The 26240-nt window shown below is 50.1% G+C and overlaps 1 protein-coding gene across 1 annotated transcript in view; it reads right to left on the bottom strand.

Annotated features, from left to right (window-relative positions):
* Positions 1–24626, bottom strand: part of PGS1 (phosphatidylglycerophosphate synthase 1) — a 48065-nt gene extending 23439 nt beyond the window's left edge. Inside the window, exons 1-6 of the mRNA XM_066237600.1 lie at positions 24487–24626; positions 12115–12304; positions 7835–7912; positions 5371–5470; positions 3900–4089; positions 1613–1791 (exon numbers count right to left, since the gene is read on the bottom strand). Of these exons, the coding sequence (XP_066093697.1) occupies positions 1613–1791; positions 3900–4089; positions 5371–5470; positions 7835–7912; positions 12115–12304; positions 24487–24620 (871 nt within the window). The 5' untranslated portion in view covers positions 24621–24626. The remainder of the gene's footprint in view (positions 1–1612; positions 1792–3899; positions 4090–5370; positions 5471–7834; positions 7913–12114; positions 12305–24486) is intronic.
* Between the last annotated feature and the right edge of the window lie 1614 nt (positions 24627–26240).

Here is a 26240-nt window from a genome sequence, read left to right as displayed (position 1 = left end):
GTGGGGGATAATGCCAGGGGCAAGACCGGAGGGGGCTTCTCAGAGTCAACTACGGTGATCACACACACAAGCCACATGCTTGTGATGTCACCGAGACATCTATCAATAAGAAGGCGTGTAAATACAAGCAGACAGAAGGGGTGTGAGCCACACAGTAGTCAACAGACACCAGCATGGGGGGGAACATGCTGGCGGCATGTGGGTGGTGACGTGCAGGAGGGCCTCCCAACTCTCATATTAATTTACATAAGATCCTGGTGACGAGCAGCCATCCAGACATGCTAAAGAGCAAGAAAGGACTATAACTGCTATTATTAGATGAGAAAATTAAGAGCTAAGCATCCAACTCAAGAAGTCAGTGGGAAATGACAGCGAAAGACCAAAGCTCAGTGCGAGAAAGGAAGTGACACAGGAATGAACGAAAACATTGTCAAAAGCGGAATCTCTGAAAACACCAATGAACAACCGTTCTAGGCATCCTACTTGCACAGGCCTGAGCCAGGACAGGCACACACGAGGCCGTGTGGGTGGCATTAAAGAGAAGGAATGGCCCCATGCATGGTCCCTTGCTTCTGACGCTACCAGCCATCGGGCAGCCACCCTCCTACGCTGCCTCAGGTTGAGCATCCGTGCACCTCTGTCTGCTCACGCTGGGAGATGGCTCCTTCAGAGCTGCCCAGTCACCCTTCCTCTCCCAAGCACCCTGACCTCCTCTTCCCCTGAAGGCCAGGGCCTTTTCTCCACATGCATACTGGCCTGTTAAGTTAGGCCAGGTCAACTGATGTTTTCCATCCAGAGAGTAAATATTTTAGGGTCTGTGAGCCAAAGGACAAATTGAGACTAATATGTAGATACTAGTTTATATAACAAGAGAAAACAAATTTCTATACACTTTGTATTGACAAAACTTAGAAAGTAACGGTAATTTTACTATCTGTTACTGAGCTTTGTTACTGTGCATCCAGGCTGGTAGGTAGCTGACTGGCACAGCGACCTGGCAAGCTCTGCAGCCCAGGGGCCCCTGATATGGCAATGGGGCTTCCACAGACGTCGCCACTCAGATGTTTCCATTCTAGGTGGGACCTAAGGAGCTCTTCTCTGCTCTGAGTTAACCCCTTTCCCTCATCACTGACACTTGTAAATTCAGCAGTGGCCACCAGGAAATCACAACCACAGGAATCACAGGAATGTGAATGCCCCCAGGAATGCTGGCTGCCAGGATTTGCCAATGAACAGGCTGTGGGCTCTCCGTTTCATTTTCCAGGCAGGAGGCCACAGACCTCAATGGGGGAAGAGCCTCAGAGCCCCTGTGAGCAGCAGGAGGCGGGCCTGAGGAGGGCAGACATCTCAGACACTTCCTGTAAGAGCAAGCAGGCTCTCACTCGCCGGCCAGGCTCAGGCCCAAAGCCCACGCTCCACCTTCCTGCCTGGCTCCCTCACCCGCAGAGCATGACTGATGGCCAGTGAGTCACCTCGTCTGGCTCCAGTGACAAAAGCAGAACCAGGCCCTGCCACCTCAGCCTCCCAAACCCATTGTAAGGCCACTGGTCTCTCCTTGCCCTCATGCCAACCCACCCCCAGGCTCAGGAGGGCAGCATAGCCCGGGCCCTACCTTTGTAAGGATGTACCATGCCCTCAACAACCTGCACCGTGTCATTGCCCTGCAGCTGCAGGGACACGTCCCCCACGGCATCCACCAGCTCCGTGAAGAAGTCCGCAATCTCGGGACAGTCCTGCAAAAACACGTAGCGGTCCTGGCGGTTGGTGAAGTAGGAGTCACTCAGGTTGGCACTGCAGGGGGAAAGCAGGTGAGGACTCAGGCAGGTGGTACAGCAGCGGGCTTACAACCAGGTCTTGAGGTAGCCAGCAGGAGCAGGGTAACAACTCAGATCAGGACACAAACCAATCAACAATCGACTACTGCACAGGACCCTCACAAGGAACAGGCTGACCACAGGGAGAGTGGCACAAAAGTGACACAAGAAAATGATCAGCAAAGGCCCTCCCCTCACAGCACTGATAGTCAGCTGAGAGAAGAGACACCGACCCCAGCACGGGGCTGGTCCAGGAGCAGGTCCCGGAGCAATGACAGTGCCCATGTTTGGACACAGAAGGACAGAGACTCCCTCTTGTCTCTGTCTTTTCTGTTTTGCAGGCTCTGCCCGACACAGATCCCACTCCCCCCTCTGGTTTCTCACGCATAAAAGGAGGGAAGCTGTTGGTCAAATAAGTTCGTAGCCCTGGCCGGCTGGCTCAGTGGTAGAGCGTTGGCCTGGCGTGCAGGAGTCCTGGGTTCGATTCCCAACCAGGGCACACAGGAGAAGCGTCCATCTGCTTCTCCACCCCTCCCCCTCTCCTTCCTCTCTGTCTGTCTCTTCCCCTCCTGCAGCCAAGGCTCCATTGGAGCAAAGTTGGCCTGGGCGCTGAGGATGGCTCTATGGCCTCTGCCTCGGGAGCTAGACTGGCTCTGGTTGCAACAGAGACAAGCCCCAGATGGGCAGAGCATTGCCCCCTGGTTGCATGCCGGGTGGATCCCGGTTGGGCGCATGCGGGAGTCTGTCTGACCGCCTCCCTGTTTCCAACTTCAGAAACACACACACACACACACACACACACACACACACACACACAAAAAGTTTGTAAAATATGATTTTTATGTTTGCTCACTTTTAATCTGCATTGGGGGCTGGGCAGCACCAGGTATATGTGGTCTGTAAAATTGCAAATTACCTTCCTGCTTGGGAAGGGCCATTGTTTTGCTAATGTTTGCTGAAGAAGAGGTTTTCGCATCAGAAAGTTTTGAAAGGAGAGAGAAGAAGGAGGAAAAGAAAAAGAAGCCATGTTTGCAGAGTGAAAGCAGAGGGAATGCAGAGTGCTAAAGAAGCCATGTTTGCAAAGAGGTACAGAAGGAGCAGAAACTGCAGAATAAAGAGAAAGAAGCCATGTTGGCAGGGAAAGAGAAGGTGTGCAGGTGGGGAACCAGAGCTGAGGGGCTTTTGCGAGCTCCACTGAGACTGTTGGGGTCTTTGATTCTAGGAGAAACCAGAGAAGATTCTCCTGGTTGTGGAACCGAAGAATGTGTCAGGGCTTTGTGAGCTCTGAATGAAGAGGGAAGTGTTTTCCCTGTGTGTTTGCTTGTCAGCTGGAGCGAGACCTGAATAAAGGAATGGCCCACCATCTTTTGCCTCCACTGTTTCTTTACCATCTGCCCGAATCCAATGAGAACCTGCATGTGAACGGCAACGACAGCTGCGTCTGCTGGCCATACAGAAGTGCTAGCCAGGGTAGCTGGGAAAATTTAAGTGACACATGCAAGGGGCTTGGCGTAGTGGCCAGCAGACGGTGTATGCTCAGGGGATCCTGCCTACCTTTTATTTTTACAATGATTTATTTTTACAATGAAGAAAATAGGATATAATTTTATTTACTGATTTATTTATTTTTATTTTATTCCCATCCCCCACCCACTCCCCTTTGGCAACCATCAGCTTGTTCTCTAGATCTGTGGGTCAGTTCTGTTTTGTTTATTTTGTTTGGTTTTTTTAGATTCCACATCTAAGTGAGATCATGTCTTTCTCTGACTTATCTCACTTAGCATAATGCCCTCTGGGTCCGTCCACGTTTATTGCTGAACAACATACCATTGTGTATATACACCACTTCTCTATCCACCGTTTATCCGGGGACATCGAGGGTGCTCCCATGTCCTGGCACCCTGGCTACCTTCCACTCACCCTCTGTGGGCGTCCACGGCAGACACAGTGCCGAGGAGACCTAGAGGAAGGTAATCAGACTCACGACGCACGAGCGGCTCTCAAGGCTCAAGGGGACAAGCTTGTCCCCTCCCTGTCCCACCCTGGAGACTATCAACGGGAGAGCCTGCAGGAAGGAAGCCTCACCCGCTCAGGATGACGTTGTTGTCAAAGAGGTACACCTTAATGTGCTGGAGGCCAATGGTCTCATTGAAGCGCTCAGGGATCAGGAGCCGGAGGAGTCCACGGAGGTTCGGGGTGTGAAAGAGGGAGACTCGGACCTGTTCTGGAAACCTCTGTAAGAGCGGAAGCAGCATTGTGCGAGAGTTCTTCCTACCTGAACACATAGGCAAGCAGAAGAAAATGAACATACAGGTCACACCAGGAAAAAGCAGCCAGCCCAACAAAGTAAGGCCGCCTATGCAGGCCCATAGTTGTGTTGCCTGTCCAAACTGGCCACTGGCTGGTGCTGTTTCTAGCCAGAGGAGCTCCAGACCAACTTCTGTCCTGGGCACCCACAATATCTCTGGACAGGACTGATGTGGCCCATGCAGCAGCCACCTGCTGATTTACCCACCAGTTCCCATCCACCCTCCTCTTGGAGTGCCACCCTGCCTCACTCTTGGCATTTCTGTCTGGCTGCAGATGACTCCACCCACCCTGAGTTTGCACCCCCAGCTCCACAGGGGAAACTCTGGCCTGACCACCAGGGAAGCTCTCTTTCAACAGACAAGATGTTGTAGTGAAATGGGCCTGTCCGCCAGAGGCCACTACACAGAATAAGCCAGTCCAAAGGACACAGAGCCAGAAGACGGGTCCTCGTTGACATATCCAAATCCCAAATCAAAAACAGTCTGAAGCAGGTCAGCCAATGGGAGTCAAAAACACTCTTTTTTGCCTGACCAAGTGGTGGCGCAGTGGTTAGAGCATCAGACTGGGACGTGAAGGAACCAGGGTGGTGGGTGAGCATAAGTGTCAGGGGTTTCGAAACCCCAAGGTTGCCAGCTTGAGCGTGGGCTCATCTGGTTTGAGCAAAGCTCACCAGCTTGGACCCAAGGTCGCTGGCTTGAGCAAGGGGTTACTCGGTCTGCTGTAGCCTCACGGTCAAGGCACATATGAAAAAGCAATCAATGAACAACTAAGGTGTCACAATGAAGAATTGATGCTTCTCATCTTTCCCTTCCTGTCTATCCTTCCGTACCTACCCCTCTCTGTCTCTCTCTCTCTGTCACACACAAAAAAAAAAAACCATACTTTTTTGCCTGACCTATGGTGGTGCAATAGATAACACATTGACCTGAAATGCTGAAGTTGCTGGTTTGAAACCCTGGGCTTGCCCAGTCAAGGCACATCCAAGAAGCAACTACGAGTTGATGTTTCCCGCTCCTTTCCCCCTTTTCTCCCTTTCTCTCCTATCTCTATAATCAATTAATAAAATCATTTTCCCTAAGTTGTCTTTAGTGAGGAATCCTGACTTACACAGCCAGACCCCCTGGGGCAGCAGACAGTCTGCAGAGCACCTCCCCTGTGCTGAGGGTGGGGAAGCAAACGTAATTCCTAAGAGCAATAGTTCAGAAAGAAGAAACCCAGGGGTGCATGGGGAGGGTGTCAGACCTACCTCTCGAGCCCCTCGTGAAGTCCAAGAGAATGGACACCTTGAGGTCTGAAGGAAACTTTGCTTGGAGTGATTTTTCTAGAGTGCTTTCCAGACAATCCACCTACCAAGAAACAGAAGTATGAGATCCAGAAAGATGATTTCATATTAAGAATAAATCACCTCACCAGCCAATGCCCCACCATCCCCTCTGAACACCCCCTCCCATCAGCACTCAGAAGCCCACTCCACAGAACGCCTTCATCTGAGAACCCCTCGGTAGTGGTCATCAGAAGACACCACCTGACGTCCTCTCCAGCCTGGCCTTGGGGAGACGGTGTGGGGGTCAGGTGTGGTACCTGAGTGGTCTGGACACTGCCACTCTTGGAGAGGCCCTCCAGACACCAGCTCCCACACATGTTCCACAGGTCATCCTCCCAGACACAGCAGGCCAGCCATGCCCAACACATGGGAGCAGCTGGTAACTATTTGCTGAATAAACGAGTCCAACACTCAGCCCACCCACTAGCTACTCCTCATGGTTGGATATGACATTCTTCTCCAAAAGAGCCTTGTGGTAAGAGTGTCCTGAAACGAGAGGAGGCCTCCTCCCTACCTCAGAGTAAGAGAAGAGGGGGACACTTATGCTCACCCACCACCACCCCTCGTTCCCCACACCCTAACCCGTTGCTGCCCGGCTCTTCCCTGTGCCTTCTGAGCAGGGACAAACCAAGAACAGCACTTCCTGTGGGCAATGGGCCCACTTCACTACCTCAGCACAGAAACCGCCTGCGGGACTGAGACAATATGCTGACCTCACGCATGCTCACTCCAATGCAACTGACAGGTCCGCCTGTGCACCCACATACCCTGTGCCAGCCTGGTGACTTCTGTTTGTTCCTACCCCTGCCTGTCCCACTGCAGGTGACAGGCATGGCATAACAGCCAGTCCAAGTGAAACAAGGCTGGCCGCAGACCTGGCATCTGACAGCCCACCAGCACTCCAGTTCACTTGTCTAGTACAGCAATTTTCAACCTTTTTCATCTCACAGTGCACATAAACTAATTACTAAAATTCTGCGGCACACCAAAAAATACACATTTTGCCAATCTGACCAGAAAAAGGTATAATTTTGATTCACACTGGATGGCTATTGTTGTGTTGGTTGTTGGGGTTTTTTTAGATTTTATTTATTGATTTTAGAGAGAGAAAGGAGAGAAGTGTGAAGTATCAACTCATAGTAGGTACTTCTCCTATGTGCCTCAATGGGGCAAACTCAGGGGGTTTTTTTGTTTTTGTTTTTTTAACATTTTATTTATTCATTTTAGGGAAAGAGAGAGAGAGAGAAAGAGAGAGAGAGAGAAAGAGAGAGAGAGAGAAAGGCAGAAAGAGGGGGGAGGAGCAGGAAGCATCAACTCCCATATGTGCCTTGACCAGGCAAACCCAGGGTTTCAAACTGGTGACCTCAGGGTTCCAGGTCGACACTCTATCTACTGTGCCACCACAGGTCAGGCAGCTGTTGTCATTTTTTAAGTTGACAACAAAAAGAGGTCAGTGCCTAACTAAACTGTCAGGTATTCCATACTTTGGAAGTCTCTGCGGCACGCGGTTGAAAACCACTGGCTAGCACGAAGACAGAACGCCCTTTCTGTAAAGGGCCAGAAAGGAAGTGCTCTGGGCTTCGCAGGCCAGGCGGGCTCCACCACAGTCACTTGGCTCTGCCACTAGAGCGAGAAGGCAGCAATGACAAAACATGAGGGAGAGAGTGGCAATGTTCCAATAAAGCTTTACCTTTTTAAAAAAATATTTATTGGGCCTGACCTGTGGTGGCGCAGTGGATAAAGCGTCGACCTGGAAATGCTGAGGTCGCCGGTTCGAAACCCTGGGCTTGCCTGGTCAAGGCACATATGGGAGTTGATGCTTCCAGCTCCTCCCCCCCTTCTCTCTCTCTGTCTCTCCTCTCTCTCTCTGTCTCTCCCTCTCCTCTCTAAAAAAATAAATAAATAAATAAAATTAAAAAAAAAAAATATTTATTGATTTTGAGACAAAGAACGAAAGAATGAGAAATATGCTGTCCCTGTATGTGCCCTGGCGGGCAGAAAAGCTTTATTTATGGAAATAGAAATGTGCATTTCGTGTGCTTTTTAAATGGATGAATTATTAACCTTCTTTTGCTATTTTCCAATCATATGAAACGTAAAACCAGTCCCCGCTCACAGGCCACCCAAACACAGGCAGCAGCCAGATCTGGTGAGCCCCAGACTAGCACACAGCTGCCAGGGACCCTTTCCGGGGTGAGGGGCACACAGGGCTCCCCACACCCTCCTCACTGTCCTGACATACCCCAGTACCTGGGGCAACAACAGCCAGAACGGCCATGAAACAGATGGGGCCTGAGAAAGAGCCGCCCTGCGCCCACCCCAACACAGCGTAAGGTCTGCAGGTAGTTCACCGCTCAACCAAGACCACCTCCCTTGTAACCCTTACCAGTTCCTGTTCCAAAGGACCTGTCCCCAGGTAGAGGGATGCCATCACTACCCGCCTCTTGGCTACTTTTATCTGCCCCTGAAAGAAAGACAATTCAGAATTCATAATCACCATTTCACAGTTTGCTGAGAATATATAGATAGTACTGTGACCTTGAGGCAAACAACACCTCAAGCTGAGCTACTCTATATCTTCACCAATCAATGTTTAAAGCAAGTCCAAAATGTGTATGGGAACCTACAAAACAGGACCCACAATCCTCACTAAAATGCCCTGCCTAGAAGTAAAGCATGACCGCACTGCCCGAGATACCACGCAGCCACTAAGGAGGGGACACTGTGTACCACGCCTGGGAGACGTCTACACGGCAGTGCTGACAGACACAAGTCACTGCACAGCACGCAAGCCACGCTTCCACCCCTCACCACACCACACACACCTGCACATGTGTGTGCAGGGCATGCAGAACGCACATGGAGAAGCACTGCTAAAGGAGGATGCAGGTGCAAACCTGCACTCCATGCCACCGCCACCTGCGCGGTTTTATAATAAGCACATATTACTATTGAAATGCAGACAGACAGGTATCGAGACACATAAACAGAACATCCCAACACTCAACGATGACACATCGCAATAGTCCTGACAGCTGGTGTCCTCGCCCTAGCCCTGCTTGAGTCACTGCAGAACTGCCCCCATCACCAGAACTCAAGGCAGTCCTGCCCTAGAGGAGGTGACCAGGGAAGGGCCAGAAGAACAGAAGCATGCTCCAGAGCCAAGCGCAGCACACCACACAAGACAGCGAGGTTTGCAGGAGGCATGCAGACTAAGAGGGTGTTCCTTTTTCCCATCAAGGAGGGATCACACCCATGGCTGGCACTGTCAGCATAAGAGGGGCAGCTTGCCAGATAAATTTACAAACATACCATGGGAAAAGGCTTACACACTGGGAAAACAAGAGAATCTCCCAAGTTTCCTTTGTCTTGTTATTTATTAAGATGAATGCTTGCAGGGAAAGTGATTATGAAGAAAGAGAAAGTAAGGAGGACAACTGTAAAACACCAGGCAGTTCAGGTCAGGCAGCCAGACCACCTGACTGCCCACTGCGGAACCCCAGGTCCTCTGGCTCAGCCCCGCTATACTGACAGCATGGGGACCAGGTGGGACTCAGCTGCATTCTGTTCCCAGGGAACACAGCCACTCTGTCCATCCTGGGAAGGAACATCCCACCCAGCATAGCATGTGCCAAACCCAGCCCACAACCTGGTTCAGAAGGCAGGAAAAGGCCTGGCTCCTTCCAGGCCTTGGCAGCCCCACCCACCAGGCAGGTACGCAGTGCAGTCTGGCCTCCTAGCCAGGGGATCACCACGTTGAAACTCAGTCTTTCATTGGAGTTGATCAGGACACTTAAAAAGAGCCGGATTTTGCCTGACCAGGCGGTGGCGCAGTGCATAGAACAACGGACTGGGATGCAGAGGACCCAGGTTCGAGACCCCGAGGTCGCCAGCTTGAGCACAAGCTCATCTGGTTTGAGCAAAGCTCACAAGCTTGGACCCAAGGTCGCTGGCTCCAGCAAGGGGTTACTCGGTCTGCTGAAGGCCCACGGTCAAGGCACATATGAGAAAGCAAGCAATAAACAACTAAGATGTCACAACGTGCAACGAAAAACTAATGATTGATGCTTCTCATCTCTCCGTTCCTGTCTGTCTGTCCCTGTCTATCCCTCCCTCTGACTCTCTGTCTCTGTAAAAAAAATAAAAATAAAAAAAATTAAAAAAAAAAAAAAAGCTCACCAGCTTGGACCCAAGGTCGCTGGCTCAAGCAAGGGGTCCACTTGGTCTGCTGTAGCCCCACGGTCAAGGCACATATGAGAAAGCAATCAATGAACTAAGGTGTTGCAATGAAAAACTAATGATTGCCTGACCTGTGGTGGCGCAGTGGATAAAGCGTCGATCTGGAATGCTGAGGTCGCCGGTTCGAAACCTGTACTTGCCTGGTCAAGGCACTTATGGGAGTTGATGCTTCCTGCTCCTCCCCCCTTTCTCTTTCTTTCTCTCTCTCTCTCTCTCTCTCTCTCTCTCTCTCTCGATGCTTCCTGCTCCTCCCCCCTTTCTCTTTCTTTCTCTCTTTCTCTCTCTCTCTCTTGATGCTTCCTGCTCCTCCCCCCTTTCTCTTTCTTTCTCTATTTCTCTCTCTCTCTCTCATTCTCTCCTCTCTAAAATGAATAAATAAATAAATTTTAAATAAATAAAAATAACTAATGATTGATGCTTCTCATCTCTCTCCATTCCTGTCTGTCTGTCCCTCTCTCTGACTCTGTCTCTGTAAAAAAAAAAGAAGAGCCAGATTCTTCCATTCTTCCAGTCAAGTACAGAACAAAGCGAGAGCAAAAAGCAAAACAGCCTGAGCATCAATGCTACACAAACATGGATGTGGGGGGACAGGCGAGCAAGGCAGAGCAGTGAGGGTGAAGAGAGCACACGCACACACTCACACATAATTCGTTCAGAAATGAGCAGCCAGGAATTAAGCAAGGTGCAGATCCACAGAACAAGCGTGAGAAGTGTGTGAGCATTCATGTGAACAGAGTTCATTCAGCACAATAATGACTCTGTATGCATCTCCCACCACCTCCCAGCATTCCACCTGTCTGACCTCATCATACCTCAATTTTTTTTTTTTTGGTGACAGAGAGAAGGACAGATAAACAGAAGAGAGATGAGAAGCATTAATTCTTTGTTGTGACACCTTAGTTGTTCAAAGATTGCTTTCTCATATGTGCCTTGACAGGGGTGGGGGGCCTATGGAAAAGCGAGTGACCCCTTGTTCAAGCCAGCGACCTTGGACTCAAGCTGGTGAGCCTTGCTCAAACCAGATGAGCCCATGCTCAAGCTGGTGACCTCGGGGTCTCGAACCTGGGTCCTCCATATCCCAGTCCAATGCTCTATCCACAGCACTACCACCTGGTCAGGCCATACCTGAATTTTTTTTTTACAGGGACAGAGAGAGTGTCAGATAGAGGGATAGATAGGGACAGACAGACAGGAACAGAGATGAGAAGCATCAATCATCAGTTTTTCGTTGCAACACCGTAGTTGTTCACTGCTTTCTCATATGTGCCATGACCACGGGCCTTCAGACTGAGTAACCCCCCACTCGAGCCAGTGACCTTGGGTCCATGCTAGTGAGCTTTTTGCTCAAGCCAGATGAGCCCGCGCTCAAGATGGCAACCCTGGGGGTCTCGAACCTGGGTCCTTCCGCATCCCAGTCCAACGCTCTATCCACTGCGCCACCGCCTGGTCAGGCCATACCTGAATTTTCTTCTTTAATTTTTTTATTTATTCATTTTTAGAGAGGAGAGAGACAGAGAGGGAGAGAGAGGAAAGAGAGACACAGAGAGAGAAGGGGGGGGAGGAGCTGGAAGCACCAACTCCCATATGTGCCTTGACCAGGCAAGCCCAGGGTTTCGAACCGGCGACCTCAGCATTTCCAGGTCGACGCTTTATCCACTGCACCACCACAGGTCAGGCTCCCATACGTGAATTTTAACATCAGTGTTAATATGAACTCAGAGAGTTCATGTTAGTAAACAATAATTAGCGATGAATTACTTCATTCCAATTAGTGGTTTAACCACAAATAACTAGATTCGGCATGAACACCTGAGTGAACCCTCAAGCGCAAAGGTTCACATCTCTCCCGCACAAACTTTAGATAGCAAAAAAGTGGATTATAAGGGCCTAAAGCTAGAGTTCAAATCTTGCAGTTAACTGTAAACACCTCTTCATGGAACAAGAGACTTCTAGCCACCTCTTCTGTACCGAATCCCACTCGTGAGTAGGAGGGGTGTTCACTTCCTGCACATTACATCTCCGGAGATGATGCTCCTTGTTCTGGAAGTACCTCCCACCATGGGCAGGGCCTACCATGCCCTGACTAGAACCAGGTCCATTTCTTCCCAGCTGTCTTCAGTAGGGTGGTGCTGCGTGTACTCACCCTCACTCACCTCCCTTCTAGTGGGCTACAACTTCACCACAGAACAGAGGAAATAATGTGTCCATCAGAATCAGAACCCAGGACCTGACCCTCACTACCCTGAGTCTGGGCTACTCTCCATTAGCCATGCAGGGAGGGCTCTGATCATGGCTCAACTTAGCCATCTGCAAAGCTGAAACCCAACAGGCAGAACCCACAGGAAGTAGGCTGAGTGGCTATCAAAAACCTCCAAACAGAATCCCATATTCAAATGTCCATCCTGCCCTCCCTTAGACACAACTTACCTTCATGAGCTCAAAAAACTCTGTGGGGGAAGAAAGCACACGGATGTGGGAGCTGCAGACGCCGAACTCTGGGACCAGGTTTCTGATCCACTGGAACCTGTGCACACCTTCTGGACACAGGCAGCACGGAGAGGAGGGCACCTGGGGGACAGCTGGGGACAGCAAAGGAGCCAACAGCAGCCATGGTGACCTGGTTAAAGAGACATGCAAAGGGCTATACTTCTCAAATACTTCCTTAGAAGTCTCTCTCAGCCCTGGCCGGGTAGCTCAGTTGGTTAGAGCAGTGGTCGGCAAACTCATTAGTCAGCAGAGCCAAATATCAACAGTACAACGACTGAAATTTCTTTTGAGAGCCAAATTTTTTAAACTTAAACTATATAGGTAGGTACACTGTTATTAATTTAATTAGGGTACTGCCAAGCTGGCCAAAGAGCTGCATGTGGCTCGCGAGTCACAGTTTGCCAACCACTGGTTAGAGCATCGCCAATATGTAAAAGTTGCTGGTTCAATCCCCCGTCACGACACATACAGGAAAAGACCAATATTTCTGTCTGTCTCTCTGAAATCAGTAAGTAAAATATAGTTTAAAAAAAAAAAAAAGGCCCTGGCCAGTTGGCTCAGTGGTAGAGCGTTGGCCTGGTATGCGGAAGTCCCAGTTCGATTCCCGGCCAGGGCACACAGGAGAAGCGTCCATCTGCTTCTCCACCCCTCCCCCTCTCCTTCCTCTCTGTCTCTTGCTTCCCCTCCGGCAGCCAAGGCTCCATTGGAGCAAAGATGGCCCGGGCGCTGGGGGTGGCCCCATGGCCTCTGCCTCAGGCACTAGAGTGGCTCTGGTCGCAACAGAGCAACGCCCCAATGGACAGAGCATCACCCTCTGGTGGGCATGCCCGGTGGATCCCGATCAGGCGCATTTGGGAGTCTGTCTGACTGCCTCCCCATTTCCAGCTTCAGAAAAAAAAAAAAAGAGCCTGACTAGAGGTGGCGTAGTGCAGTGGTCCCCAACCCCTGGGCCGTGGACTGGTACCAGTCTGCAGAGAAAGAATAAATAACTTGCATTATTTCCATTTTATTTATATTTAAGTCTGAATGATGTTTTATTTTTAAAAAATGACCAGATTCCCTCTGTTACATCCGTCTAAGACTCACACTTGACACTTGTCTCAGTTACATGATATATTTATCCGTCCCACCCTAAAGGCCGGTCCGTGAAAATATTTTCTGACATTAAACCAGTCCGTGGCCCAAAAAAGGTTGGGGACCACTGGCGTAGTGGATTGAGCATTAACCTGGGACTCTAAGGACCCAGGTTTGAAACCCTGAGGTCACTAGCTTGAGCATGGGCTCACCAGCTTCAGTGTGGGGTCCCCGACTTGAGCGTGGATCCCAAGGACGCTGGCTTGAGCAAGGGGTCACTGGCTCAGCTGGAGCCCCCAAGTCAAGGCACATATGAAAAAGCAATTGAACAACTAAGGTGCCGCAACAAAGAATTGATGCTTCTCATCTCTCTTCCTTCCTGTCTGTCTGTCTCACTCTCTTAATAAAAAGAAAAGAAGTCTTTCTCAATTACTAGGAGTGTGAGGTAGGGGTTGACCCATTTCAGATTTTCTCAACTATTTTAAGTGAGTCCAACTCGAATCCTGCAGAAAAGTTTTCCCGTGAGTCCGTATTAGCTGAGCAACTAGAGAAGTGCAATGCCTGTGGGTAAGCCCCAGACTTTAAGCCGTTTCCAAACAAGTCCAGGTTTACAGTGGCCACAATAACTCACAGCAGCCTCAGCCCTGCTAACGCCGCCCCCACACTGCCTGCAAGAGCCCAAGAGGGCTCCTGAGCATAGGGCAAGTCCAGGGTCAGTGATGATTGCAACCAGACCCCCACCAGTGTGACTGAGATAAATGGGGCTTTCACTTAGGCGAGGATCCAGAAAAGAAAAAATTTTCTCAAAATTTTAATTAATTCAATACTTGACCCCAAAAATAAAATTTACAAAATATTCTTTTTTTTGTATTTTTCTGAAGCTGGAAACAGAGAGACAGTCAGACAGACTCCTGCATGCGCCCGACCGGGATCCACCCGGCACGCCCACCAGGGGCAACGCTCTGCCCACCAGGGGGCAATGCTCTGCCCCTCCGGGGCTTCGCTCTGCCAGACCAGAGCCACTCTAGTGCCTGGGGCAGAGGCCAAGGAGCCATCCCCAGAGCCAGGGCCATCTTTGCTCCAATGGAGCCTTGGCTGCGGGAGGGGAAGAGAGAGAGAGAGAGGAAGGAGGGGGTGGGGGGTGGAGAAGTAAATGGGCGCTTCTCCTACGTGCCCTGGCTGGAAATCAAACCCGGGTCCCCCGCATGCCAGGCCGATGCTCTACCGCTGAGCCAACCAGCCACGGCCTTACAAAATATTCTTAAGGGTAAAAACAAGTTTTCTCTTTAATACTCGGCTGTGGAGAGAAAAGCTGGAGCAGGAAGATGGTGGGGAGAGGTTGTATCCAGCAGTGCCAGCAGTGACGACATTGTCCCTTCCCCACTGGACACATCTTCCTCAAGAGGTCACAGCCCTCCTCTGGGTGCGCCGGACCAATCACAGGAAACTGCACCCAGGCCTGCAGTTCCCTGTGGCTGTGACTCCGGGGACAGCCCTGCCTAGGGAGCCACATCTCTGCTGCTCTGGGATTGGAACATCTGCAGCATGCCCCTCACAAACCTGGGCCTCATCTGAATTCCCAAAAACTGCAGCAAGAAAATCCGCCTGAGGCCTGACCAGGCAGTGGCTCAGTGGATGGAGTGTCGGACTGGGATGCAGAAGGACCCAGGTTCGAGACCCCGAGGTCACCAGCTTGAGCACGGGCTCATCTGGTTTGAGCAAAAGCTCACTAGCTTGGACCCAAGGTCGCTGGCTCGAGCAAGGGGTTACTCGGTCTGCTGAAGGCCCACAGTCAAGGCACATGTGAGAAAGCAATCAATGAACAACTAAGATGAAGAATGCGCAATGAAAAACTAATGATTGATGCTTCTCATCTCTCTCCATTCCTGTCTGTCTGTCCCTGTCTATCCCTCTCTCTGACTCTCTCTGTCTCTGTAAAAAAATAAATAAAATTTAAAAAAAAAAAGAAAATCCTCCTCAGTGTGTGACCTTTTTGCACACCTCCAAGAGGGACTAGGGGAAAGGATACTTACACACCTGGCGGGATGAAAGGCCACAGATTCCAGGAAGATGACGACAGGAACTTGCCTCCTAATGAAGCGCTAAATCGTCCCAGGGTTTGCATATGGCCCTACAGAAGCCAGATGGCCCACAGTTGGGCTTCCCAGAAAGCCCACTGGTCTGTCACTGCCAACACAGGGTCAAGAAAACTTTAGTCAACATGGAAGATACCAACTCCCTGGATCCTGGGAAGCCTCAGAAGGCAGAGGTGAGAAAGCCAACTGTCCTTGCCCGCTGTCTCTAAGCCGGTGGTGACTGCACACACATGCGCATGAATGGCATCACCTTGCTAAGTTTCTCTGGCTCCCAGGTAATGAGTAGCTGCAAACAAAAGGCTTAGATGCTAAACAAGGGACTGCTGCTTCAGTTTCCCAGACTGTAGGCCATCCTGCTGTGCTCCAGGCTACCTTCCAGAGAGCAGCGGTCCTTCAGTCCAACAGAAAACCAGAGACATGGGAGAGCTGTGCATAGGAGAGCCTATCAATGTGAAGCCCACAGGGGCCCAGAGCCCAAGATGCACTAATCAAGCACAGTCCACCTCAGGTGGACAACCCCACAGGGCTAAGATCAGCTTACTGCCTGGCCTCCCAGTGCTAATCAGCACTTGGACCATAAAAAAGGAACCTGGCATCACCTGCTGCCCCAGGCAGTCAGTCCCCATACATTCTTCCTGCAAGCCAAGAGACTCAATAGGCTCCCAAAAAGGAAGATGAGGAAACACCTCCTTGGCAATCTGGGAGAGGGCAAGTGCAAACCTGGACCACCATCCAAATCACCACGTACCTACTGAGCACCAAGGAGGGCACAAATGAAGAGCCAGCACAGTCCCTGCCCCCCACAAACCTGGTGGCCTCACAAGCTTACACACCTGAAACTATGGAAGAACACAAGAGAATGCTAAAATTAACTAAGGAGGGTCAAGATACACAGTCCCTGTGCTTTGAGTGATTCCTGAGCTACATGGGAGGCTTTGCAACTCCCTGCACACTCTGTCTTACAATGGGCTTTCAAAACCTGGCAAGATCCAGAAAGGGAAGGAGAGGAGTAAGTAGGAACAGGCCAAAGCCGCCGTAACCAGAAAAGCCCAAAAGGTTCTCAACAGGCAGCCCAGGAGTCTACAAAGGTGTCAGCCCACAGCCACCTCGGTCCTGCCTGGGAGAGAGGTGCTCTGGCAGGCTAGGGTGAGAGGGGCTCCGGCCACCATTGGCAGGTCTCACTCCTGCCAGGCAGCTCTCCCTGGGAACGTTCAACCAGGGCTTCAGTACAAGATCTATTGAGGGCTTTTTCTGGTAGCTTCCTGTTTAATCTGTGACTGACAGGTTTCTTTTCCTTCTAGAGTAGCAGCCAAAAGCCAATCAAGTTTCAAGCATTTGCTGCGAAGAGACCCAGACCTTAGTGGCAATTTCATAACCAAAGAGAAAGGTGCTGGGGGCGAGGAAGAGCAGGGTGTCTTCTAAAGGCCCTCAGTGGCAGCTGCCAGGAGACTGCAACTGAACTGGCAACAGTCAAACCTACCTGCCACTGCAGGGCACAGGCAGCCTGCCCCACCTAAGTGCCCTCCACTGGCTTCTCCAGAGTCTGCTCAGGGACCCGTTTCCTTCCACCTCAGCCAGGACCCATGGGTTTAGTTCCCACTTTCCAACAGGGAACTGCTGGGAATCTTCCCAGAAAAGGTTTCCCCCACACTCGCAGCAGGCCTACTGCACGGTCACCCTGGGCCCCAGGAGCTGAGCACCTGCACCAGGACTTCCCTTCACTCCAAGGAGCTTTCCTAAGAAACCTCATGTTCTGGGTCAGAAACCTCACCCCACGGATCTGAGGAGGCAGGAAGTTGGGCTCACTTTACCAAACACATACAGCCCTGGCACAGTCACATTTAGGGAACTAAACAGTGCACACATATGTACACACACACAATTCCCACATCTACACCTGGGCTCCCAAGTCACCCCTTCTCGATACCACTAACCCCCATTTCTAGTCACAGGGAGGAGAAAGTGCAGGGCCAGGGTTCTCTGTCGGCCCCCTCCATACTCTGGCATGTCAGAGGCGTTTTGGGAACAGGATTCAAATTCCAAACAAACAATACAAACTGACCCCTAGCCCGCAATTCTACAGTGAAATGGGACTGGCATCCTTTCCAAAGGGCATGCTCTAGCAACCACAGCGCACCTGACTTGGGTAAAGACTCAGCCATGTGGTTTAAGGCTTCCCTTGGAAGGTGCAAATTCCCTGAACTGGGGGATGGACTGGACCTAAGTACCAAGGACCTCTGACCTGGGGCTCCATTCTACCACCAGAGAGGGTTTTGGGGAGTGGGGTGAGAGGATGGGAGTGGGTAGCCAGGTGACTCTAGGGGGCACAGTGAGTATGAAGGAAGGGGGTGCTGAGAGGACGGCAGCTTCTTCCCATCTTTACCAAGAGGAATCCACATCTAAGCTGCCTTGACTAAGGACAGTGCGTACTGATGCTCTTGTCCCTGAACGCCTGGACTGAGGGCCACCACTAAGCGAGGAAAGTAGATGCCTACCTGGCCCTAGACAGGACAATGAAGACCACCCACCTCATGAGGCATGGGACGGCCATGGGATGTGAGTTCAGAGTAGTCCGCCACACTGAGCCAGCTAGAGCAGAGCCACAGCTGAGATCCTCCAGGCATACCTCCTCCAGGGAGCCTCAGGGACACAGACAGTGCTGCTCTTCATGGCAGACAGGAGTCCTCCAGGTTACCAAACTGAAGCTGCCCATACCCATGGGAAAATATGGCCACCGCCAGCATTTCTCCTTTGTCCAGATGTGCAACAGTGGACCTGAGTCTCACGGAGCTCCTTGTGGTCAGTGCAGACACGTGAGACACAGTAAGCAGGCCAGTCTACTAGGGTTTTTTCAAAACAGTGTGCATGGGACACTGAACAAAGAATAGAGTGATGCCAGAAAACTGTCCTCAGATGCTAACCTCAACTCCACGCTGGACAGTGCAGGATTTTGAGCCTCTGTATGGAACATGGGCATTAACTGTCCCCCTCTGTGGGCTCAGAGCCTCGGTCAAAAGCTCTGTGAGCCTTCGGGAACTCTAAGATAAGATTCATAGTACAGCCTGACCAGGCGGTGGCACAATGGATGGAGCATCGGAGTGGGATGCAGAGGACCCAGGTTCGAAACCTCGAGGTCACTGGATTGAGCGCAGGCTCATCAGGTTTGAGCAAGGCTCACCAGCTTGAACCCAAGGTTGCTGGCTTGAGAAAGGGGTCACTCAGTCTGCTGTGGCCCCCCAGTCAAGGCACCTATGAGAAAGCAATCAATGAACTAAGGTGCTGCAACGAGTAATTGATGCTTATCATCTCTCTCCCTTCCTGTCTGTCCCTCTCTCTGTCTCTACCACCCAAAAAAAAAAAAAAGATTCATGGTATAGACTATGTGACTTGGGTCCCCTTCAAATTCGTAAAAAAAGACAGTTTTTAAGAGAAACTGCGCTCTCCAGACTGCCATATTTTCAGAAACTACTTTTTTAAGAAAAACCCACCCTTCCCTCTCAGTCATTTAAACATTAAAAAAAAAAAAAGTGAACTAATGAGAAAAGAGCAACAGTCATAGCACTTCCTGAGAAAGGCTCAAGAAACTACCTGAATGTACCGTACTTCCTGGAGCCCTGGGCCAGCAGCAGCCCTTCCTGACTAACGCAAGACCCAAACTGCCAGGGAAGTGAGTAGATTACCAGATTCCCACAGGTTACAACGGACCCAGGCCCATGGAACTTCCACAACAAGTGCAGCCCAAGCAGCCAGGCTGCCAGCAGCTGGCCATGCACTGGCCAGATGCCTCTTCTTGGATTTGCCCAAAAGGAAGATGATTACATCAACGGGCCAGAAATCTAGACTATAAACCACACCACACCTCAGCCAGTCACTTGCACGAGGCCTATCAAAGTGCTGGGCAAGAACCAATCAATCAGTGCTTTGGGAATCCAAGCAGCTTTGACTAGCCTGACTTCCCAGCAGCCTTGAAATGGACTCATTACATTAATCAGATCATGTGTTTACAAGGGGATTATCTACCAGAACAGGTCCATCCCAGGCTCCATCCTACGCTGTCTTCTGTCTGTCTATCCATACAACTGAGCCAGCCGGACTCACTGCCAGCAGCAGTGGGCTCAGGGGAGACGCAAATTGGTATTAACATAATAAAGCTCCACTTTATAAATCAGTCCATTGCAAATCTTACTTTAATTCCCCACAAAATCAGATTTGAATCATTCGGGGAAAATCACACTTTAATTTGAAATCTCCTCCTCCCACTTATTCTACTGCTATAAATATACCAAGAGGTGACCCTACTAAACTCTAATGAGTAAGGAGGACTGGGTCCCAGCATCATAGAGTTCAAAGAAAAAGTAATTTCTGGAAATCTGGTGGTCCCTCAGAGCAGAAACTAATACCAAGTTGAATAAGAGTATGCTGATCTGCCGTCACAATGTAAGAAAATGTAATACAAATCTACTAGTTATGTTTCCCTCTTATAACTCACAGAAGTCAGCCCCCCCAGCAAACACACACACACACACACACACACACACACACACACAGCTAGAATAGAGAAAATAGGACTTGTTTCAAAAACAAAGACTTTGCACATATAGCTCAAATTGAAAACAGTTTTTTTAAGGAGGCCACAGAAAAAAATATTTCCTTGTATGGCAGGCAAGCTCACGATGACAAACGCCCTCTTGACACATTTCCCACTAGCTCTCATCTATTCCAAATAACAAGTCAATTCTGCGTAGTCTGATGACTCCAGATCTGCCATAGTCAACTGAACACCTCCACTAAGTGCACCTGGATACCCACCCTCTCTCATCAGCCCCCAAACCTGGTCCTTCTTACTGTTTTAGTGAAGCATGCCACACCATCCACACAGTCACCCGAGTCAGAATCCTACCTCCTCAGCATGCCCCCCTCTGCCCAACCCCATCAAAGCTGACTCTACTGAGGCCTTCTCTATTGTTCCCACTGTCCCTGACTTCATTTCAGCCCTATTTTAGGTCTAGAGTCCCAGTGGTCGGGGTCAAACTCATTAGTCAGCAGAGCCAAATATCAACAGTGCAACCGATTGAAATTTCTTTGGAGAGCCAAATTTTTTAAACTTTAACTATATAGGTAGGTACATTCCTTATCGAGGTACTGCCCGCACATGGTATTTTGTGGAAGAGCCACACTCAAGGGGCCAAAGAGCCGCATGTGGCTCGCAAGCCGCAGTTTGCCAACCAGGGGTCTAGACCAGTGGTCCCCAACCTTTTTTGGGCCACGGACTGGTTTAATGTCAGAAAATATTTTCACAAACCGGCCTTTAGGGTGGGACAGATAAATGTATTACGTGACCAAGACAAGCATTAAGAGTGAGTCTTAGACGGATGTAACTGAGCGAGTCTGGTCATTTTTTTAAAATAAAACATCGTTCAGACTTAAATATAAATAAAACAGAAATAATGTAAGCTATTTATTCTTTCTCTGCGGACAGGTACCAAATGGCCCACGGACTGGTACCGGTCCGCGGCCCGGGGGTTGGGGACCACTGGTCTAGACCATTAGCAAAATAAACTACACAGAATGCCAGCACTTGCCTCCCTGGTTCTTGGCCCAGAGGACTGGCTCGCTCCCAGCTCCTCTCTCCCTACTTTCCCTACTGGAAATGGTTTCAGAACCTGCAGAATCTCAGAAATGCAATCCCTGCTATTACCATCAACCCACGTCACTCATTAGCCTTCCTGAAACACCTGTTTCCCCATTCTTCACCCAGTCTACTCCTACTTTCCAAAAACATGGCCTTCTGCTCTGGTGAGGCGGCTCAGTTGGCTAGAGCATCATTCCAATGCACCTTGGTTGTGGATCTGTTCTATAATCAGGGCACATACAGGAATCAGCCAGTGAGTATATGGATAGGTGGAGCAATAAATTGATCTTTTTCTTTCTCTCTCTCTCTCTCCCCCCCTTCTCTAAAATCAATTGGGAAAAAAACCTCATGGCTCTGAGATCTCCACTACCAGGAAGCCTTCTGTGACTTCCAGGTGTGCCTCTTAGGTACTGCCATGACTTTTTTTATCTTTACTATTATTGTTTCTTAAGGGTCTGAGCATCTTTTTTTTTTTTTTTTTTTACAGACACAGAGACAGAGACAGAGTCAGAGAGAGGGATAGACAGGGACAGACAGACAGACAGGAATGGAGAGATGAGAAGCATCAATCATTAGTTTTTCATTGCGCATTGCAACACCTTAGTTGTTCACTGATTGCTTTCTTATAGGTGCCTTGACCGTGGGCCTTCAGCAGATGGAGTAACCCTTTGCTCAAGCCAGCAACCTTTGGGTCCAAGCTGGTGAGTTTTGCTCAAACCAGATGAATCCGTGTTCAAGCTGGCGACCTCGGGGTCTCGAACCTGGGTCCTCGGCATCCCAGTCCGACGCTCTATCCACTGCGCCACCACCCGGTCAGGCAGGGTCTGCGCATCTTATATCTTATCTTTGTTTCTTAGTGAACTAGCACAGAATCGCAGTGCTCTACACACACATGCCAAATGAAGGAATCCAGCAGTCCATAATAATGAGTCAGGTGCCTGCTTCAAAGCCAACAACAGTATTTTCTGGATCACTAATTAAAGGAAATGTTAAGAGTTCTGTCCCAATGGCTGTCTCTGAACTAAATGAAAACCACTGCAGTTGAATGAGCCATTCCCTTGCACCGCCATCCTCCTAGCCACGAGGACTCACCAGGCACTCCACAGCTGGGTCAGGCTGACAGGCTAAACTCTAAAAGAATTTCAGTTCATGACTACATAGAACTATTATCAATGAATCAATGGTCAGAATTACAAGAAACCACATTCATTCGGGGAATGAGGAATTGGGAGGTGCAGCTGAGCAAAGGAGCAGAAATGAAACCGGCAGCCAAGGGTGAGTGTGGCCAAGCAGACATGAGTAACCCCAACCACCACGGCCACAGAGAGTCGGAAAAAAAGTTTGCAAACCGAAAAAGGGTCAGAACCTACAGTAAGGTGACAACACTGGTCAAAGAACAGGCACTGTTTCCAAGGATTATAAAACAAATTTCTGACATTTGTGCTTCTGCCTTTGTGATTTAACTGAGTTTCTAGTGTAACTGTTGACCTGGAATAAAAAAATGCCTCTCTCAGCTTACTCAAAAAGAAACACAGGACCACATTCAATGCACCCACTGACACTATTTACAAAAAGGGCTTTGAGAAGTCAATTTGGACTATCCCCACCAACACAATGCCCACTCCCCTCTCAAAAGAAATACTTAGAGGAATGTCTTTTGCCTGACCTGTGGTGGCCCAGTGGGATAAAGCGTCGACCTGGAACACTGAGGTTGCCGTTTCGAAACCTTGGGCTTGCCTGGTCAAGGCACATATGGGAGTTGATGCTTCCTGCTCCTCCCCCTTCTCTCTCTCTCACTCCTCTCTCTCTAAAAATCAATAAATAAAATTTAAAAAAAAAAAAAGAGGAATGTCTTTTTTTTTTTCCACAGAGACAGAGAGAGAGTCAGAGAGAGGGATAGACGGGGACAGACAGACAGGAACGGAGAGATGAGAAGCATCAATCATTAGTTTTTCGTTGCGCGTTGTGACTTAATTGTTCATTGATTGCTTTCTCACATGTGCCTTGACCGCGGGCCTTCAGCAGACTGAGTAACCTCTTGCTGGAGCCAGCGACGTTGGGTCCAAGCTGGTGAGCTTTTTGCTCAAGGCAGATGAGCCCACGCTCAAGCTGGCGACCTCGGGGTCTCGAACCTGGGTCTTTCTGCATCCCAGTCCAACGCTCTATCCACTGCGCCACCGCCTGGTCAGGCAGAATGTCTTTTTTATAAGAATTTGTGTAGACTATCCAACTTCCTTTAGTAATCAACTCCCATATTAAACAATGATTAATAATGAAGTGGTTTTCATATACTTTAAGTACATACAGGGAAATGACAAAATAGTCTAAACATCTTCTGGGAGAGAGTATTTCTTGAAATGTTAAACCAGATTTCTCAATACCTTGACACCAAGATGTCAAAGTCGTCGGACTTCAACTACCCACTGGAATGGACTGGTTTTTACTGAGAACCAGTCACAGAAAATGGAAAGGCCGCTACCACTCCCACTGGGTGCACTGCTATGAACCTTAAAAAGCCTGTCTGATCAACGGGCTTCCAAGAGTTTCATCCTATCCTGATTCTGTCACCTAAAAGTTCCCCTACATCAAACTCTTTTGCTGAAAATCTTCCACCATCACCCAATACAAAGAAAGTTTACGTTCTTTTCCATACCTAGAATCAGCACACATGCCTGGACCACAGATCTTGGTACCCAAGGCCAGGAGGTCAAATCTCACCCAAGTAGCACAGATAAAAATCTAAGACAATGCGAACTCTAGTCAAGGGTACAGTTCTATAAAAAAATTTCCACCTAAGGATCAAATGCAAGGCTCGAATCTAATTCTTTTTTAATGTACTTGAACACAAAAAAAACACCTTTTTTTTTTTTTAATCTCAGCAATAGCAGCAGGCCTCTTAGGTCAGCATGTTCTTGGCAAGTGTTTACTCTGAAAGACCACTGCCTGAACAGATTGCTTCAAAGCCTACTTCACCATTTACACAACCCACTTCAGTGCTTTTCCAGGACGCAGGCCCTTTGAAAAGCACGAAAAGGGGTTCGAGTGGTTCCTCTTCCCTGCCACAGTGGCACTGACGCAGGATTGCTTCACAGCCCTCGCCCGCAGGATGTGAGAAACGCTGGCCCGCAATATCCCGGCAGGGCTGATTCACGCCGCCCCGTTACCTCGCAGCGGGGTTATGTAAGGAAAAGATCCCCTCCGAGCTCCAACAGTCTCCCGCGACCAGACGGGTCACACCGTGAGGCCCAAACCAACACTTGAGCTCAGCCCCGGCCCCAAGCGCACACACCCAGGCGCAACTCGCCCCAGGGCAAGTGCTCGCGGCCAGAAACCGGCTCGCCTCTGGGCACCGCGGGGCGCAGGCAGGCTGGTAGGCCCGGGCCGCCCATCTCCGAGGCAGGTCGGCGCCGAGGCGGGGAGGGCGGACGGTGGGTCCGGGCACCGGGGCGCGGGGACGCGGGAGACTCGGGGACGGCCGCGCGCGCCCCGCCGCCCCGCCGCCCCTCTCACCTCCTGCGCCGGCCGTCCCGGTTCCTGCCGAGGCGGTCGGACAGGCGCCCCAGGAGCGCGGCCAGCCCGGGCCGCCCAGGCAGGAGACCCAGCAGCCGCCTCCAGAACACTGGCCCAGCCACCGCCGCCGCCATGGAGACTCGTCGCTTCCGCTTCCGGCGCGCGAGAACTTTATTGATAACAGCGCGCGGACACTGGGCGGCACGCGCCCGGGCAGCGGCCTAGAGGCGGCCCCGCCCCCGCAGCCTCGGTTTTCCCTCCCCGTCCGCGGCGGGGCGGAAAGTAGCCACAGGTGTGCGTTGGAAGCATCCCCCTGACTCAGCATCCACAAGTGGGACATTACCTTTCGGACCCCACTATCCAGTGTGAACTGAACCTGAGGCCGAGGGACCCCTCCGCCTGGAAGTGTGGGTTAGACCTGTGCAAACCTAGGTGACCGCTGACTCACTCCATGCGCGGACCACGGCAAATCCCCACCGAGTAGGCGAGGCCATTCTCACCTTGTCAGCCCTGGTCCTGCCGCCCAGATGATGTACAGAGCAGCCCCAATATACAGACAGGCAAAGGACACTCCTGCTGTCACCAGCCCCCGCCCGGGAAGGGACAGTTCTGTGGCCCGATAAGCTGAAGGAGTTTGTAAGGCCAGGAGCCGTCATCATGACCATTCACATGCAGGTTCCCATTGGATTCGGGCAGGCGATAAAGAAATGGCGGAGTCAGAGGATGGGGGGCCATCCTATTTATTGGTGTCTCACCAAGACAGGCAAACCACAAAAGAAGACAAGGGAAAAGCAGAAAACCAGCTCTTCCCATGAAGGGCAAGGGATCAGGGGAGCCCCTGCAATTGTGATAGCAGGAACTGTGTGTCTGAGCTCCTGGTCTGTCCCACTTTATAGTGTAGAAAACCAAAATCCCTTAATCCAATATACAAACAAGGAAGTCTCCAATACAAAGTCACTTATCCAAGGCATAATTGGATTTCTCATGAGAGTGCACCACCCAGATCATACAATCAGTCAAGTGTGTGGGGAAAAGCTTAGTCCCAAAACCAAACCTCAGGCTACAACAACCTGGCCTGCTTATAGCCTGTCCCCCACACCCATTATAAGTCACAAGCGAGCAAACATATATATCATGTTTACAAACTTATTTGACCAACAGAGTTCATCCCTACCGCCAAGAACACTTTTTTTGCAGCTAACTTGTAAAAAGAAAAACGTTGCAGAATTCTGAGAGGTGGAAAAACTAACTATGATCAGTAACATGTGACTCCTTGGTGGACCCACGTGGGCTGGGACTTGGAAATTGGAAAACTGTAGGAAATGACCATTTCCTACTTATTGGGGGGGAGGGGGTTAAAAGGCTGCCGACACACTGTATACAAAACATTCCAAATTCCACTTACACCAAATTATCCACATTCCCTACAGGAATGTTCATCTCAGCATTTGTTATGATATCAAAACCATGGACACAACAATGGGGTAATTGGTCACATGAATAATAGTACCTCACTATGTTGGAAAGCTATGCTTCCATAAAAAATTATGTTCTTAAAGAATATTTGTTATAGAAGAACATTTGTTGGCATTGGGTTAAAACCAAATTACTGCCTGACCTGTGGTGGTGCAGTGGATAAAGCGTCAACCTGGAAACGCTGAGGTTGCCAGTTCAAAACCCTGGACTTGCCTGGTCAAGGCACATATGAGAGTTGATGCTTCCTGCTCCTCCCCACTTCTCTCTCTCTCTCTCTC

Source organism: Saccopteryx bilineata, chromosome 6, assembly GCF_036850765.1.
Source record: "Saccopteryx bilineata isolate mSacBil1 chromosome 6, mSacBil1_pri_phased_curated, whole genome shotgun sequence".
Lineage (NCBI taxonomy): Eukaryota > Metazoa > Chordata > Mammalia > Chiroptera > Emballonuridae > Saccopteryx > Saccopteryx bilineata.
The sequence above is the reverse complement of the archived record's forward strand: the minus strand, read 5'-3'. Positions and strand labels throughout refer to the sequence as shown.